We start from the raw sequence: 19,105 nt of genomic DNA, 5'->3' as shown, positions 1-19,105 counted from the left end.
GCAAGCAGGGTGTGAACATCATTCCTTATCTGGACGATCTCCTCATAAAGGCACCGTCCAAGGAGAAGCTGCTGCAATCCATTGTTCTCACAACGCGACTGCTCCAGAGTCATGGGTGGATTTTGAATTTTCCAAAGTCACATTTGGAACCGACCCAGAGATTGTCATTTCTGGGAATGATCCTGGATACGGAAGTGCAGCGGGTGTTTCTTCCGCGGGACAAGGCGTTGGTGATCCACTCCATGGTCCGGGATTTCTTGAAGCCACCCCGGGTGTCAGTTCATCAATGCATTCGCCTATTGGGAAAGATGGTGGCCTCCTAAGAGGCTCTTCAGTTCCATGCTCGGCCCTTCCAACTGGATTTCCTGGACAAGTGGTCGGGTTCTCACCTCCCACATGCATCAGAGAATTCATCTGTCTCCAAAGGGAGCAGCCACTCAAGGAGTAACCTTCCAAGGACGGTGGTCAAGCCTGGAAGCCAGCCTGCCCATCAACATCCTGGAACTAAGAGCCGTCTACAACGGTTTTCTTCAGGCGGCCCCTCTTCTGAGAAATCGGGCCATCCAAGTGCAGTCGGACAACGTAACAACAGTGGCTTACATAAACCGACAGGGCGGAACAAAGAGCAGAGCGGCAATGTCACAGGTGACAAGAATACTCCTCTGGACAGAAAAACACGCGTTGGCGCTGTCATCCATCTTCATTCCGGGAGTAGACAACTGGGAAGCAGACTTCCTAAGCAGACTCTATCTCCATCCAGGAGAGTGGGGACTCCATCCGGAGGTTTTCAAGGAAATAACAGATCTTTGGGGATTACCCCAAATAGACATGATAGCCTCTCGTCTCAACAAGAAGCTTCGGTGTTATTGTTCCAGGTCGAGGGACCCACAGGCAGTGGCAGTAGACGGCCTGGTGTGTCCGTGGGTGTTCCGGTCAGTGTACGTGTTTCCACCACTTCCCCTCATCCCAAGAATCCTAAAGCTCATAATGAGAACAAGGGTTCAAGTGATCCTCATTGCCCCGGATTGGCCAAGAAGGGCTTGGTACGCGGACCTTCTGAATCTACTGCAAGAAGAGCCAAGGCCTCTTCCTCTTTAGGAGGACCTGCTGCAGCAGGGGCCGTTCGCCTATCAAGACTTACCGCGGCTACGTTTGACGGCATGGAAGTTGAGCACCTGATTCTGGCTCGGAAAGGGATTCTGAAGAAGGTTATTCCTACCCTCATACACGCTAGGAAAGGGGTAACGTCAAAGCATTACCATCGTATTTGGAAGAAATGTTTCTTGGTGTGAATCCAAGAAGTTTCCTGCGGTGGAATTTCAACTGGGATGTTTCCTCCTCTTCCTGCATGCAGGAGTAGTTATGGGCCTGAGGTTGGGATTTGTGAAGGTCCAGATTTCAGCCCTATCCATTTTCTTTCAGAAGCAATTGGCTGCCCTCCCTGAGGTTCAGACCTTTTTGAAGGGAGTTCTGCATATCCAACCTCCCTTTGTACCGCCTACGGCGCCATGGGACCTTAATGTGGTGGTGCAGTTCCTCCAGTCGGATTGGTTTGAGCCTCTACAGGAGGTGGAGCTCAAATTTCTTACATGGAAGGTGGTAACTTTGTTGGCCTTAGCTTCTGCTAGACGTGTCTCTGAGCTGGGGGCTTTATCCTGAAAAAGCCCTTACTTGATCTACCACGAAGATAGAGCTGAGCTACTTGTCAGCAGTTTCTTCCAAAGGTTGTGTCGGCATTTCATATCAACCAACCTATTGTGGTGCCAGTGGCTACGGACTCCTCAATTACTTCAAAGTCCTTGGATGTCGTGAGGGCTCTGAAGGTGTATGTGAAGAGAACTTCTCGTCACTGAAAGTCGGACTCTGTTTGTCCTTTATGATCCCAAGAAAATTGGGTGTCCTGCTGCTAAACAGACTATTTCTCGCTGGATTAGGTTCACGATCCAGCACGCTTATTCTACGGCAGGATTTTCCGTGTCCAAAATCTGTTAAGGCCCACTCTACTCATAAGGTGGGGTCTTCCTGGGCGGCTGCCCGGGGTGTCTTGGCAGTGCAACTTTGCCGAGCTGCAACTTGGTCTGGGTCGAACATGTTTGCAAGGTTTTACAAGTTCGATACTTTGGCCTCTGATGATCTGAAGTTCAGTCAATCAGTTCTGCAGGAGCCTCCGCACTCTCTCGTCCGTTCTGGGAGCTTTGGTACATCCCCATGGTACTAATGTGGACCCCAGCATCCTCTAGGACGTAAGAGAAAATAGGATTTTGGTACCTACCTGTAAATCCTTTTCTCGTATTCCGAAGAGGATGCTGGGCGCCCGCCCAGCGCTTCGTTTTCCTGATATTGTTCTTTGGTTCAGTACAACTTTGTTTTAGTTGAGTACTGCATTGTTACTTGGTAAGTAATGTTTCAGCTGTTGCTGAGTAGTTCAAGCTAGTTGTCTTGACATGCCTTGTATGTGTGAGCTGGTATGAATCTCTCCACTATCTGTGTTAAGTCCTTCTCTCGAAGTTTGTCGTCTCCTCGGGCACAGTTTCTAGACTGAGTCTGGTGGGAGGGGCATAGAGGGAGGAGCCAGCCCACACTCTCAAACTCTTAAAGTGCCAATGGCTCCTGGTGGACCCGTCTATACCCCATGGTACTAATGTGGACCCCAGCATCCTCTACGTACTACGAGAAAAGGATTTACCGGTAGGTACCAAAATCCTATTATTTATACCTAGGAGAACTCTCAGTTGCCCAATCCCCTTTTTATGGCACAGTTCTGTCTCTAAGGCAAAGAGTAGCATCACATCTCCTGGACAAAGACTACAGAGTTTATTTTTTAGATATTGTACGTGTATTCTTACTGTACCAAAGTTGATGATCAGTTTCTTCAATATATATGTGTCTCTGCTGTTCTACCGCATGCTGTGACCCCCAAGTGTTATTTAGCCTTGAAGCTGTATTGCTGTGACACTGATCCCAGTAAGGACCTCCTACCTACAGATCAATATAATGTATCACAGGGCCGGTTCTAGACCTTGTGGTGCCCAGGGCAAAAGTTTCCTTTGGCGCACCCCCACCCCCATTGCCAGAGAAAATAGGGTTAGTGCGTGCCAAAGGCGTGCGCACAAAAATAGGGGCGTGGCTTCATAGTGAAGGGGTGTGTGGCCACAGAATAGTACCAATTCACATTACACTGCACAGTAGTGTCCGTCAGTCACATTACACCACACAGGAGTACCCCTTATACCATGTTAGAGCCCCGTACACAAATTACACCACAGTAGAGCAGAGCCCCTTACACACGTTATGCCAGGTAGCCCCTTATACACACTGCACCAGGTAGCCCCTTATACACACTGTGACAGCCCCTTATAGACATTACACTTAAGAGCCCCTATGCAATGCCCTCATTAGTAGTGTCCCCAGTAGTAATGCCCCCGTGTAGTTATACCCCTTGTAGTTATGCCAATAGAGATGTCCCCAGTAGAGATGCCCCCTAGTAGTGCCGCTTACACACACAAAAAAAAACCCACAATAGTCACCAGCCCCGCTCCTGCTTACCTCCGTCTGGCGTCCGCTCCTCGGATCTATGGGAGAGACGTCATGTCGTCTCTCCCTTAGCGCCGCACACTGCCTGAGCCGGAGCTCAAGAGTGAGCTCCGGCCCCCCGTGAGGGGAAAGTAACTGCTGCAGCCGGCACCCACGGTGCCTGCTGCAGCTGGGCGCCTGCGGGGTGACTGTGGCCGCAGCGCCCCGGACACCTTCCCGGCTTGCCCACGCCTAGAACAGCTCCTGGGTAAGCAGAATTCATTATGTTACAGAGGGGTCCATTTACTATGCCTTAGATGGAAATAAAGCACCAGCCAATCAGCTCCTAACTACCATGTCACAGGCTGGGTTTGAAAAATGACAGGAGCTGATTGTCTGACACTTTATCTCCATCCAAGGCTTAGTAAATAGACCCCTAACTGTATTATTTAAGGCGTTGATATCAACTACTAAATTGGTACTTATAAGTATGTGGGTATATGTACTAAGCCTTGGAGTGTCATAAAGTGGAGGGAGATAAAGTACCAGCCAATCAGCTCCTAACTTATATTACAGGCTGTGTTTGAAACATGAGCTAGGATCTGATTGGTTTGTGCTTTATCTCTCCACTTTATCACACTCCAAAGTTTAGTACATTTGCCCCATATATGTTAATTGCCAATAATATGTTGTACTTTCAATATAATAAGCAGCTGCTGCTTAATGTGAGTTTGTGTACAATCCATTAATTGTTCATTGATTACACAGAATTCATTAGTCTCAGGGTTTTTTTTTTAATGTTTCTGCACGATTAGTGGCACCATTTATTTATTTCTTCCATGTCTTACACCTGATCACAAACAAGTCATCTTATAAAGTTAGCTGCCATATGGACACAGAACAGATTTGTGGTATAAAGTTTTGTATTCAGTATCCATTTGTTTTAGATATTTTCTATTAGTGCAATAAGTCAATCTTAGTTCTGCTACACTTGAAATAGTCGCCGGAAAATTATCGGTGTTTGGTAAACTGATGTAATTTTTTTCTAAAATTAGAAAGTCTATGCTTTGATGTATGTCCTTTACGGGCAATAAACTAGTTGCCGGAGAGGAGATGGTTGCAGGTCAATCTTCTGTCCGTGCTGCCAGATCAGGAAGTTTGGAACCCCTTCATTCTTACCATGGAGAGGGCCACTGTTATTGGAGGAGAGAGAGCAAAACATAAATTTCTAGATCATATTACACCACTTGAATGGTCTCACGTCTCTATGACCTCGGATTCCCGTGGTCACCTGATCTCAGTTCGCAGCAGCTCTTCCTTCTGCCAACAAGATCTGGTCTCAGATCTCTATAACTCCTCCTACCAGAACCACCTGGTCTTAGATCTGTATGGCTCCTCCTCCTGGCATAATCTAGCCTAAGCTCTCTCTAAATCCTCTTCCACCAAGGTCTGCCTGTTCAGCATTTCATTGTCTTCGATCTCTATAACCTCTCTCTTTCCCAGCATCACTATGTTCATCTCTAGAGCTCCTCATTCCTCCAGCATGACCTAGTCTTAAATCCTTGTAATTCTTTCTTCCCCTAGCTCCATTTGATCTTTATAACTTCCCCTTCGCTTATCAACACATTGTTGCAGATCTTTATAACTTTAAGCATCACCTGGTTTCAGGCCTCTATAACTCCTACTTCCAGGTTTGCCTATTACTTTACAAGCATTAGCTGGAGTCCGACATATAGCGCCTTCTACTCTCCCAGATCTGCCTGTTACTCTCCCAGCATTGTATGTTCCCAGATCCCTATAACCCATACTGCCGGGTTTACCTGTTACTCTGACGGTCACTATAATCAGCAACTGTTGATCTGTGCTGTCTGTACTGAATGTTATTGTCTAGAGTTGCTCTACTGATTTTGTAGATATGAAAGAGACTCAATATCGGCTATGACTACAGAGGATTTTACTGATAGTGTCAAGCATTGGGAACAGAGGTCTGTCTGCACTTAATATATAATATCCAGCCTCCAGTTCTTAGTTGCTACTGATATTGGACCAGATGGCCTTTCCAGTACATTTGATGAACCACCAAAGACTTTATATAGAAGCATCACTGGGGCTCAGTGTACTTCTCTGATGTTCTATGGCCCCAGTGTAAGAACAATTCACTGATTGATCTATCCAGTGCCCCTAAAAACTTGCAGAATATGTGGGTACAAGAAGGGTTAGCATACATGGTATCCCATTATCTCCATAATATGCTGCTATAGCTTACCTGCCGTGTTCTGTGTCATTGATGGTCTCAGGTAGGCACACATTCTTGGTCTCTGGGAGAAGATAAGCTATCAAACTACAGACCACTGCCATGCTGCAAAATATCACCTGGGGCAGTAGGTACCAGAAGTTATCCAGTAGCATGACCAATGGGACAATGGTGACTGCAATTCGCCCCACAAAGGAGGTGTAGCCAGCACTTTTCTGTCTGTGAGAGAGAACATTATGATGCAACAATAGGTCACAGGATACACAGAGTACATCTAAAAACAAGCAGTTCACACTGGTGACGTGATGGACTCTGCCCCCCCCCCCCCCCCCAAACATAGAGAGGCGCCGATCACGATACAGGAGGAGCGATGTGCGGTCACGTGAAAGACCGCACATTACATCCTCCGCTCCGTGCAGGCGGCCCCTCCCCCGTCATTTTTAGTCATTTTTTTTAAATTGTTATTGCTGCCGCTGCGCTGCTAGTGTCACACAGCAGCAGCGGCAGCAGCATGACTGCAGCCAGAGAAGCTCCGCCTCCTTGAGCTCTGCTCTGTGTGAGGTGCGAGCTATCCAGCCATCAGCATGAGGGAGGAGGATCTCGCAGGCGGCGGTGAGCGGGACTGTGCTGCTGGCTGTGGACTGTGCGGCGTGCGCTGGAGGCATCCCCGGGGACAGCGTGGAGGAGAGAGGGAAGAGGCGGCTGGAGGCATCATCCTCTGTGACAGCGGGGGAGGGGGAGGAAGCTGCCTGTGACACTGGAATCATCCCCTGTGATGGGGGGATAAAGGAGGGAGGAGGCTGTCTATGCTGCTGGGAGGCATCCTCTGCTCCTGTCATCGTGCAGGGGGGGGGGGTTAGGAGGTTGACTGTGCCCTAACATCCACTATACCCCTGTCACCCTCACCATGTCACCCCCTATCCCCCTGTCACCCTCACCATGTCACCCGCTATCCCCCTGTCACCCGCTATCCCCCGTCACCCTCACCATGTCACCCGCTATCCCCCCTTCACCCTCACCCTGTAACCTGCTATCCCACCGTCACCCTCACCATGTCACCCGCTACCCCCCTGTCACCCTCACCATGTCACCCGCTATCCACCTGTCACCCTCCCCATGTCACTACCCCCCTGTCACCCGCTATCCACCTGTCACCCTCCCCCTGTTACCCTCACCATGTCACCCGCTATCCCCCTGTCACCCTCACCATGTCACCCACTATCCCCCCCGTCACCCTCACCATGTCACCTACTATCCACCTGTCACCCTTACCATGTCACCCGCTATCCCCCTGTCACCCTCACCATGTCACCCGCTATCCACCTGTCACCTTCACCATGTCACCCACTATCCCCCTGTCACCCTCACCATGTCACACACTATCCATCCGTCACCCTCACCATGTCACCTACTATCCACCCGTCACCCGCTATCCCCCCGTCACCCTCACCATGTCACCCGCTATCCACCTGTCACCCTCACCATGTCACTCGCTATCCCCCTGTCACCCTCACCATGTCACCCACTATCCCCCCGTCACCCTCACCATGTCACCCGCTATCCACTCATCACCCTCACCATGTCACCCACTATCCCCCTGTCACCCTCACCATGTCACCCGCTATCCACCTGTCACTCTCGCCATGTCACCCTCTATCTCCCTGTCACTTTCTCTCCCTGCCACTATCTCCATCGCCTAGTACTTCCGTCTCCCTCACCATGTCACCCACTATTTTTATGTCACCCAATGTTTTTCTGTCACCCACTATTTCCCTGACACTTTCTGTCTCCCTGTCACACCTCCTTGCTGAGAAGTGCTGCTGTTGCTGCCGGCTGCAAGCGCTTGTCACTGAGACAGGCAGCAGCTGCTCCGGCAGCATGAAAAGCAGCTCCCCCCTCTCTGCCTCCTTACTGAGGGAGCCGCACTGTCCTGCCTGTTGCTTTCGCTGCTGTCAGAGCCTGTCTCACTTACCACAGGGAGCTCAGCAGCGGCGCCGGCGGCATGAAGAGATGTGCCGCCCACCCACCCAGGTCTCTGAGTCCCGAGCTCCGCCTCCCCAGTGGGCTGCTCTAAATCAAAGGGATTGCTGTAGCACACAGACAGAAACCCACGTGTAACAGGCTGCTGCCTTTTCCTAAAGAAGTGAGGAGGCATTACTTACACTCCAAATATATGGAAATTGACAGTTGGGGGGGGGGGGGGGGGCGCTCTCCTCTAATAAAGCTATTTTTATATGCCCCTTCCCTCACTCTCCTTGTAAGTCCACCCTCGGCGCCCCTGCCCTCACCCTCCCTGTAACTCCCCCCTCAGCATTCCTACTCTCACCCTCCCTGTAACTCCCCCCTCAGTGTCCCCGTCCTCATCCTCCCTCTAACTCCACCCTCAGTGCTCCTCACACTCCTTCTAACTCCCTGTCAGCATCCCTGCCCTCAGCCTCCCTGTAACTCTTCCCTCAGCATCCCTGCCCTCACCCTACCTGTAACTCCCCCTCAGCATCCCTGCCCTCACCCTCCCTGTAACTCCCTGTCAGCATCCCTGCCCTCCCGCTCCCTGTAACTCCCCATCAGCATCCCTGCCCTCACCCTACCTGTAACTCCCCCTCAGCATCCCTGCCCTCACCCTACCTGTAACTCCCCCTCAGCATCCCTGCCCTCACCCTCCCTGTAACTCCCTGTCAGCATCCCTGCCCTCACCCTACCTGTAACTCCCCCCTCAGCATCCCTGCCCTCACCCTACCTGTAACTCCCCCTCAGCATCCCTGCCCTCACCCTACCTGTAACTCCTCCTCAGCATCCCTGCCCTCACCCTCCTTGTAACTCCTCCTCAGCATCCCTGCCCTCACCATACCTGTAACTCCCCCCTCAGCATCCCTGCCCTCACCCTACCTGTAACTCCTCCTCAGCATCCCTGCCCTCACCCTCCCTGTAACTCCCTCTCGGCATCCCTGCCCTCACCCTCCCTGTAACTCCCCCTCGGCATCCCTGCCCTCACCCTCCCTGTAACTCCCTCTCGGCATCCCTGCCCTCACCCTCCCTGTAACTCCCCCTCAGCACCCCTGCCCTCACCCTCCCTGTAACTCCCCCTCAGCATCCCTGCCCTCACCCTACCTGTAACTCCCCCTCCGCATCCCTGCCCTCACCCACCCTGTAACTCCCTCTCAGCATCCCTGCCCTCACCCTCCCTGTAACTCCCTCTCGGCATCCCTGCCCTCACCCTCCCTGTAACTCCGCCCTCAGCATCCCTGCCCTCACCCTACCTGTAACTCCCCCTCAGCATCCCTGCCCTCACCCTCCCTGTAACTCCCCCTCAGCATCCCTGCCCTCACCCTACCTGTAACTCCCCCTCAGCATCCCTGCCCTCACCCTACCTGTAACTCCCCCTCCGCATCCCTGCCCTCACCCACTCTGTAACTCCCCCTCAGCATCCCTGCCCTCACCCTACCTGTAACTCCCCCTCAGCATCCCTGCCCTCACCCTACCTGTAACTCCCCCTCAGCATCCCTGCCCTCACCCTACCTGTAACTCCCCCTCAGCATCCCTGCCCTCACCCTACCTGTAACTCCCCCTCAGCATCCCTGCCCTCACCCTCCCTGTAACTCCCTGTCAGCATCCCTGCCCTCACCCTACCTGTAACTCCCCCCTCAGCATCCCTGCCCTCCCGCTCCCTGTAACTCCCCCTCAGCATCCCTGCCCTCACCCTCCCTGTAACTCCCTCTCAGCATCCCTGCCCTCACCCTACCTGTAACTCCCCCTCCGCATCCCTGCCCTCACCCTCCCTGTAACTCCCTCTCGGCATCCCTGCCCTCACCCTCCCTGTAACTCCGCCCTCAGCATCCCTGCCCTCACCCTACCTGTAACTCCCCCTCAGCATCCCTGCCCTCACCCTCCCTGTAACTCCTCCTCAGCATCCCTGCCCTCACCCTACCTGTAACTCCCCCTCAGCATCCCTGCCCTCACCCTACCTGTAACTCCGCATCCCTGCCCTCACCCACTCTGTAACTCCCCCTCAGCATCCCTGCCCTCACCCTACCTGTAACTCCCCCTCAGCATCCCTGCCCTCACCCTACCTGTAACTCCCCCTCAGCATCCCTGCCCTCACCCTACCTGTAACTCCTCCTCAGCATCCCTGCCCTCACCCTACCTGTAACTCCTCCTCAGCATCCCTGCCCTCACCCTACCTGTAACTCCCCCTCAGCATCCCTGCCCTCACCCTCCTTGTAACTCCTCCTCAGCATCCCTGCCCTCACCCTACCTGTAACTCCTCAGCATCCCTGCCCTCACCCTCCCTGTAACTCCCCCTCAGCATCCCTGCCCTCACCCTCCCTGTAACTCCCTCTCGGCATCCCTGCCCTCACCCTCCCTGTAACTCCCCCTCAGCATCCCTGCCCTCACCCTACCTGTAACTCCCCCTCAGCATCCCTGCCCTCACCCTCCCTGTAACTCCCCCTCAGCATCCCTGCCCTCACCCTACCTGTAACTCCCCCTCAGCATCCCTGCCCTCACCCACCCTGTAACTCCCTCTCAGCATCCCTGCCCTCACCCTATCTGTAACTCCCCCTCAGCATCCCTGCCCTCACCCTACCTGTAACACCCCCTCAGCATCCCTGCCCTCACCCTCCCTGTAACTCCCCCTCAGTATCCCTGCCCTCACCCTACCTGTAACTCCCCCTCAACATCCCTGCCCTCACCCACCCTGTAACTCCCTCTCAGCATCCCTGCCCTCACCCTACCTGTAACTCCCCCTCAGCATCCCTGCCCTCACCCTACCTGTAACTCCCCCTCAGCATCCCTGCCCTCACCCTACCTGTAACTCCCCCTCAGCATCCATGCCCTCACCCTACCTGTAACTCCCCCTCAGCATCCCTGCCCTCACCCTTCCTGTAACTCCCATGGCCACTACTAAAAGTCACCTTGACGCCAGCACTGCTAGTGCTTGACCTACTCTCCCCGCTACATGGGGCACATGGTGGGAAACTAGAGTGACATGGAAGAGCTGAAGTACTAATTTTGCTGTTCTGTGTTCAAATAATCGCCACCTCAAAGGGGAGTGTATATTTGCTGCTAAAATCCACTGTGTGCAGTCTCTGCGCAGCCCAGGACTTACTCATACAGTGCGATCACATCAGGCTGATTGGGGCCGGAGCTAACGTCAGACACCCTCCCTAAAACCGCTTGGGGACAACTGCGATTTTCCGGACACTCCCAGTAAACGATCAGTTACCACCCACAAACGGCCTCTTTCTGTCAATCACCTTGCGAACACCTGTGCCAATGGATTTTCCGCATCATCCCCTCCCTGACCAGAGATGCCCTTTGTTGCTGTCCAATGCGCAGTTAATACCCGATTTCCCGCTGTGTGAAAACGTACAGCAGCGATCAGATCTGAATGACCCCCTTAGTGTGGATCTGGCCTTCTCAATGTATTTCAGGCGGATCTGCCCTTTAGCGATTCAGCAATTTAGGGGCACCAAAATGAGATTATATCTTGCCCGCCCAACCTAAAAACGTTCTGACACCCCTGTATATACACAATATAATAACGTGCACAGTATAATAATGTAATGAAATGTCATATACTGTACACAAGACAGTGTCTAAACAGTTATTCACAAGTTCAAAGGTCGCATTTTATAGAAAATACAAATGAAATTCATTTAAATGCAAACCTGATATTTTTCTCTTAAATTAAATTAGAATGATCTTTCCTGTCGCAATCCAAATGGGAACATTAGTTAAGCAATGTAGATAGACAGCTGACAACTATAATATAACGGTAACACTATTGCAAAAATTAGTAGTGCCTGGAGAGGTCATGACACAACAGCCAATCAGAAGTGGTGAGAGAAGTCCTGCTGCCATCATGACACGTTTTCAGCACACGCAAGAGACATGTCTCTTTAAGGATGTATAGAGGAATGCATCCATGAGTAATTGTGGGGTCTGTTTACTAAGCCTTGGAAAGAGATAAAGTGGGCGGAGATAAAGTACCAGCCAATCAGCTGCTAACTGACATGTCACAGGCTGTGTTTGAAAAATGACAGGAGCTGCTTGGCTGATACTTAATCTCCGTCCACTTTATCTCCATACAAGGCTTAGTAAATAGACCCCTGTGTCACAGTTACGTGACCATCCCTTTACTGAACATGTCTTACTCGAGCCTAGCCGTCTTGTTCCGCTTCCCCAGAAGTAAAGGGACGCAAGATACATTTTCTATATGCAAAGTATGAAAATGTATGCCTTAAAGAAAAGACGCACGTCCAGCTGTAAATGAGGCCCGGTCGTGTCTGCGTCTGTATGTGTATCTATACACACACAGCATTTAGGCTGTACATGATATTGATGACCATTCTGGGCCTCATACTCACATGCTGGGATTACTACATTGAGTCCGATACACACTCCAGTCACCAGCAGAGTGAGGACCTGTGTTCTGCGACGGCCCAAATGGTTCATTAGGAAGTAGGTGCCCATTTTACCAGGAAACTCCACCAGCGCATACAGGAAATGGGTGAGGAAAATGTTCAGTCCAAAGCCTGTAATATTCAGGCTTATCCCGTAATAGGAAAAAGCCACTCCAAACCTGGGGAACAAGATAGGATCTATCCTCAGGATGATACCTAAGTTGTACAATATCGTCAGGGTGACACAATTATAATATCCTTCAGGTGACACAAAGATGGAATCTATCGGTAGTATAATGGAATTGCAATAACCTAAAGGTGATGCAGTGGGGATTCCTATCCTCAGGGTGACATAAAGATGGGTTCTATCCTCAGGGTAATTGATTCAGGGTACAATGGGGGAAATTTACTAAGCTCCCGATTTTGACCGAGATGCCGTTTTTTCATCAAAGTGTCATCTCGGTAATTTACTAAACACTAATCACGGCAGAGATGAGGGCATTCGTAATTTTTTGCAAGTCCAAGTAAAAAATTACGAATGAATACACCATCGGTCAAAACGCGGCTGTTTAAGTATGAATCTCGGTCATTTACTAAGAAGTGCAAAGCAAAAAACAAACAAACACTGCCGTGAAAAATTACAACTCGTAAAAAAGTGCTAAAAAAAAACAGACCTTTTTTTTTTATTCGTGATTGGATAGGCATGCACGGATCCATGAGATCCGTGCATGTATATCAGTGGGAAGGGGTGGGAAAGTGCTTATTTTTTCAAAAAAAATTGCGTGGGGTCCCCCCTCCTAAGCATAACCAGCCTCGGGCTCTTTGAGCCGATCCTGGTTGCAGAAATATGGGGAAAAAAATGACAGGGGTTCCCCCATATTTAAGCAACCAGCATCGGGCTCTGCGCCTGGTCCTGGTCCCAAAAATATGGGGGACAAAAAGAGTAGGGGTCCTTCGTATTTTTAAAACCAGCACCGGGCTCCACTAGCTGGACAGATAATGCCACAGCCGGGGGTCACTTTTATATAGTGCCCTGCGGCCGTGGCATCAAAAATCCAACTAGTCACTCCTGGCCGGGGTACCCTGGGGGAGTGGGGACCCCTTCAATCAAGGGGACCCCCCCCCCAGCCACCCAAGGGCCAGGGGTGAAGCCCGAGGCTGTCCCCCCCCATCCAATGGGCTGCGGATGGGGGGGCTGATAGCCTTTGTTGTAAAAGAAAAGATATTGTTTTTAGTAGCAGTACTACAAGTCCCAGCAAGCCTCCCCCGCATGCTGGTACTTGGAGAACCACAAGTACCAGCATGCGGCGGAAAAACGGGCCCGCTGGTACCTGTAGTACTACTACTAAAAAAATACCCCAAAAAAGACAAGACACACACACCGTGAAAGTATAATTTTATTACATACATACACACATACATACATACTTACCTTAAGTTCCCACGCAGGTCGGTCCTCTTCTCCAGTAGAATCCAAGGGGTACCTGTTGAAGAAATTATACTCACGAGATCCAGGGGTCCAGGCTCCTCGGGAAATCCAGGGGTAATCCACGTACTTGAAAAAAAACAAAAAACGGTGTCCCGACCACGAACTGAAAGGGGACCCATGTTTGCACATGGGTCACCTTTCCACGAATGCCAGAAACCCACTTTGACCTAAAGTGACGTCACCGCTGAGCAGAAAGTTCCCATCATTGGTTACAATGTAGCGCATAGGCGCTACATTGTAACACTGCCGTGTGCTGCCTGTCAGTGAGGACAGGACCACACAGCTGATCAGGAGAGTGCTACAACGTGGCGCTCCCTGATTGGCTGAAGAAACCCACTTAGACAGAAGTCAAAGTGGGTTTCTGGCATTCGTGGAAAGGTGACCCATGTGCAAACATGGGTCCCCTTTCAGTTCGTGGTCGGGACACCGGTTTTTTTTTTTTTTTTCAAGTACGTGGATTACCCCTGGATTTCCCGAGGAGCCTGGACCCCTGGATCTCGTGAGTATAATTTCTTCAACAGGTACCCCTTGGATTCTACTGGAGAAGAGGACCGACCTGCGTGGGAACTTAAGGTAAGTATGTATGTATGTGTGTATGTATGTAATAAAATTATACTTTCACGGTGTGTGTGTCTTGTCTTTTTTTGGGTATTTTTTTAGTAGTAGTACTACAGGTACCAGCGGGCCCGTTTTTCCGCCGCATGCTGGTACTTGTGGTTCTCCAAGTACCAGCATGCGGGGGAGGCTTGCTGGGACTTGTAGTACTGCTACTAAAAACAATATCTTTTCTTTTACAACAAAGGCTATCAGCCCCCCCATCCGCAGCCCATTGGATGGGGGGGGGACAGCCTCGGGCTTCACCCCTGGCCCTTGGGTGGCTGGGGGGGGGGGGACCCCTTGATTGAAGGGGTCCCCACTCCCCCAGGGTACCCCGGCCAGGGGTGACTAGTTGGATTTTTGATGCCACGGCCGCAGGGCACTATATAAAAGTGACCCCCGGCTGTGGCATTATCTGTCCAGCTAGTGGAGCCCGGTGCTGGTTTTAAAAATACGGGGGACCCCTACTCTTTTTGTCCCCCGTATTTTTGGGACCAGGACCAGGCGCAGAGCCCGATGCTGGTTGCTTAAATATGGGGGAACCCCTGTCATTTTTTTCCCCATATTTTTGCAACCAGGATCGGCTCAAAGAGCCCGAGGCTGGTTATGCTTAGGAGGGGGGACCCCACGCATTTTTTTTTATTATTTTACAGTGTTTAATTAAAAAAAATAAAAAAAATAAACCCCAGCACGGATCACACAGATCCGGCCGAGATTGATTGTAAAAAAAGTCGGCAGTGTTTTGCTAATCACTGCCGTAAAAATAGAAAAAAAACCACGAATGACATCGACATCGGAACAAAAGAAAAACCCGAATACGACAGCTTAGTAAATTAGTCGTAATCAATTCAAAAAGTTGCAGTTTTACACTTTCGATGTCATTCGTGATTGAACTTTGACCTGAAACGGGAAAATACGAATCTTAGTAAATTTACCCCCATATCCTCAGGGTATCACTCAGGGGGACACAATATCATCAGGGTAAGACTCAAGGGGGAGGGGGGCAATATACTCAGGGTGACAAAATAGTATATATCCTTTGGGTGACAAAATAGTGTAGCGTATCACCAGAGTGAAATAATGGGGATACAATATCTTCCAGGTGACATCATCAGAATACAATATCAAGAGACACAAAGTTGTATTATGTTCTCTTGTTGACACATATGGAATAGTATCCTCAAGGTGACACAAAGGTATGACATAATGGTGATACAATATCCTAAGAGTGACAGAAAGACAGGTCCTATGCTCAGGGTGACACATCCCGTCGGGAATGTGACTACATCCCGTTGAGATACAATAGCCTCAGGGTGACATAATCAGGTAGCAAAATCATCAGGGTAACACAAAGATGAGGCGTATCCTCAGTGTGACACAACTGGGGTACAATGTACTTAGGATGACACAAAGGTGTGATACTGTACATCATACAGGGGCGACATACAGTAAATGTGGTTCAATATCTACAGGGTGACACAATATTCTCAGGGTGACACAAATGTGTGATACATTCTCAGTGCATCACAGCGGGTGTATAATATTCCCCGTGTGTAAGGGTGTGATGTAGTCTATGGGTAATGCAATAAGTGTATAATATTCTTGGACTAAATGCAGAATGTTCATTGTTTATGACATTATATTTATATTCTATACATACCCACACAGTATAAGCTTTAGAAACCCTACAGCTGGCATGTCCAGCAACCATTACTTACACATTCTTCTCACTGCCCAGCTATAAGGAATATGCGCACAGCCCATTTGCAGTGATGTAAATGGTGGTGTAATGGTTTCATGCTGTATTTTGGGTTACAGGGGCATATGTGTGATACCCCTCCCCCAGTTTTATCTATGGTGTACAATAAGGGATTTGTGATATCCGTAGTATCCCTGAATCAGGGTGTCCTCACCACACCAGCCCCACACAGAAGGAAATCCTCCGCAGGCGTGGAGTACGAAACAGGTCTATGTACGAGGAATTAGCTGTCGATGGTCCAGGTTCTGCCAGTCTCCGAATGTTCTGTGTGGTGGAGACAGTACAAGAAACATCAAGTTCAATAAATGCACTGCAGGTGGGGCAGATTTACAGTGCAGTGGGTTATAGGGTGCAGGTTTCTGAAAATGCAGTCACATGTAAAGTACCAGTGCTTAGCAAGGCAAAAAAAACTTTGACTGCTCCCTCACCAGTTTCTGAATCCTGCAATTACATTTGGCCCATTGAGTTGGGCCGGTGTGTGCGGCTGTAGCTTAATTTTACATTTCAGTATAAATTAAATCTGCTCGGTATCTCTTTTCTACCTACAAAAGGAATCCGCTTGTTCCCTGCATGCAAATTGGATTTAAAATGTTAAATTCTCCAGGGAGTCTGCTGATATTCCGCTGTGGGGGTCTGGCGCTGTTAGACTGATTTATCTCTAGTCCCGCATCCATGGACTCTCCTGGTGTACTGTAGTGGTTTTTGTAAACCTGGAACACACATTGCCTCCTGGGAGTGCACAGGAAGAAATGCACCTCTATCCCCTTACATCCCACAGTGCAGAAACGTATTATGGGGGCATTCCGAGTTGATCGCAGCCAGCAACTTTTTGCTGCTGCTGCGATCAACTAGTACACGCCTATGGGGGAATGTATGTTAGCTTAGCAGGGCTGCGATCACTTGTGCAGCCCTGCTAAACTAAAAAAAATTCAAGCAAAAGATGACTAGGCCTGGACATACTTACCCTGTGCGACAATCCCCGCGATGCAGAAGCCGGCTATGACGTCAGACATCCGCCCTCCATTCTTCTGGACACGCCTGCGTTATACTCACTACTCCCCGTAAACGGTTCCAGACGGTCCGGATCCGCCCTGGCACGCCTCCTTCCTGTCAATCTTCTTTGCGGTTGGCTCTGCTTGCGAACGGGTCGGAATGACCCCCAATAATCACATGTTCCAGGACAACATGTATTACTAATACATACTGACCTTTTAAAAATATTTGAAATGCTTTGTCTTTCACCTGACATTTGAACTATCGTTATCACTGGCTCACCCAATAAGGTTCAGACGAGTGCTGTAAATATCCATTAAGAAGTAACAGCCACCACTTTTCTGAAGAAGAAGAGATTTATGAAACGCATAGTATGGTAACAAGGATGTGTCTGCCGTGGGAAGATAATGGTTCACAGACTGAAGTACATTTGTAAGGAGATTTTGGGGTGTCAGAGGAAAAATGGGAATTATTCATTACTGAGTGATTGTACACTCTACACAATGTATTATTCTATGTCTTCTATGGCTCATCTGGTAATCATTATAAGAAACACACATATAGGTATACCTCCCAACATGAACCTCTCCAGGAGGGACCGAATGCTCTGTTCCTGGATTTCCCTCTGAATGTATGATTGCTATCACCTGTGCTGAAACACCTTTCTTATCCATTAACCTGTTCAAAACAGGTGCCAGCAATCATACATTAAGAGAAAGGTCCAGTGGCAGAGCATTGTGTCCCTCCCACCATGACCCATCCCAGGAGGGACAACATGCCCTGTTTCTGGACTTCCCTCTTAATTTATGATTGCCGGAACCTGTACTGAAACACCATTCTTATCAAATAACTAGTTCAACCCAGGTGATGGCCATCACACATTTAGAGAGAAGTCTAGGAACAGAGCAATTTGTCCCGCCTGGAATGGGTCAAGTTGGGAGGTATGATTTTATTAATTACTGGAAACAGTAAAATGTGTACACACCATTTTTAACTTAATGGCCCCTATGCCGAAGGATTCTTTTCTTTATTACTTCACTGAAAGGACATTTGGAGAGGTTCCTTATCCATACTTGCCTACCTGACCCTCTCAATGAGGGAGAAAATGCTCTGTTCCTGGACTTTCCTGGTAAGGTATGATTGCCATCACCTGTGGTGAAACACCTTTCTTATCAATTAACTAGCTCACCACAGGTGATGGCAATCATACCTTACCATGAAAGTCCAGGAACAGAGCATTTTCTCCCTCATGGAGAGGGGCAGGTAGGCAAGTATGTCGTTATCTTTCATAGCTGCAATAGAGGACTGCTTAACCTCTTCAGGGATAGTGCCAAGGTCCAGATTAACAATTGGGTGGGTGGAGCTACAGCTCCAGGCCCCCACATAAAAACAGGCCCACCATGGCAGCATGATGATCACTGTCCACCAGTTGGCCACATGATCAGCGGTAAATCATTACAATTAAGATTGCATTCCTATTTTTCTGACAAAATAATGCTATTTTTTTTACATTTTTAAATCTTTATTGAGACATTGGAGCCGATAGTGTAGGGGATGTACACACCCACATGGCTCTCGCCACACCCACACAGCACTGATCACACCTTCCCCTTTTCTCACAATAGGTACTTGAATATTTTCAGCTCCAAGTCCATGTGGCCCTTAATCCGGCCCTGATAGTGGCACATACTGTATGTGTATGTTTACTTACATTGTATTACTTTTCTTACTTTTAAACTATTTTTCTTAATACCATGGGGTATAGACTGGTCCACCAGGAGCCATTGGCACTTTAAGGGTTTGAGAGTGTGGGCTGGCTCCTCCCTCTATGCCCCTCCCACCAGACTCGCTTTAGAAAATGTGCCCAGAGGAGCAGGTCACAGCTAGGGGAGCTCTCCTGAGTTTTCCTAGAAAAGTAATTTTTCAGAGTTTATTATTTTACAGGGAGGCTGCTGGCAACAGCCTCCCTGCAGCGAGGGACTGGAGGGGGAGCAGTGTCCGCCCTGCGGGGTCTGAGCCACTGTCTCCGTTGACTGGACACTGAGCTCCAGAGGGGTCGGATCGTTCTCCGCCACAAGGGACCGCTCGCCCCAGCAGCA

At 49.7% G+C, this 19,105-nt stretch overlaps 1 protein-coding gene across 1 annotated transcript in view; it reads right to left on the bottom strand.

Annotated features, from left to right (window-relative positions):
- Positions 1-4,291: 4,291 nt before the first annotated feature.
- The window catches only part of LOC134911016 (solute carrier family 22 member 7-like), a 55,355-nt gene continuing 40,541 nt past the window's right edge, over positions 4,292-19,105 (bottom strand). Inside the window, exons 6-10 of the mRNA XM_063919408.1 lie at positions 16,168-16,277; positions 12,133-12,347; positions 11,920-12,004; positions 5,780-6,079; positions 4,292-4,706 (exon numbers count right to left, since the gene is read on the bottom strand). Of these exons, the coding sequence (XP_063775478.1) occupies positions 4,595-4,706; positions 5,780-6,079; positions 11,920-12,004; positions 12,133-12,347; positions 16,168-16,277 (822 nt within the window). The 3' untranslated portion in view covers positions 4,292-4,594. The remainder of the gene's footprint in view (positions 4,707-5,779; positions 6,080-11,919; positions 12,005-12,132; positions 12,348-16,167; positions 16,278-19,105) is intronic.

This window comes from Pseudophryne corroboree, chromosome 4 (genome assembly GCF_028390025.1).
Source record: "Pseudophryne corroboree isolate aPseCor3 chromosome 4, aPseCor3.hap2, whole genome shotgun sequence".
Classification (NCBI taxonomy): domain Eukaryota; kingdom Metazoa; phylum Chordata; class Amphibia; order Anura; family Myobatrachidae; genus Pseudophryne; species Pseudophryne corroboree.
This window is presented reverse-complemented; position numbering and strand designations above follow the sequence as displayed.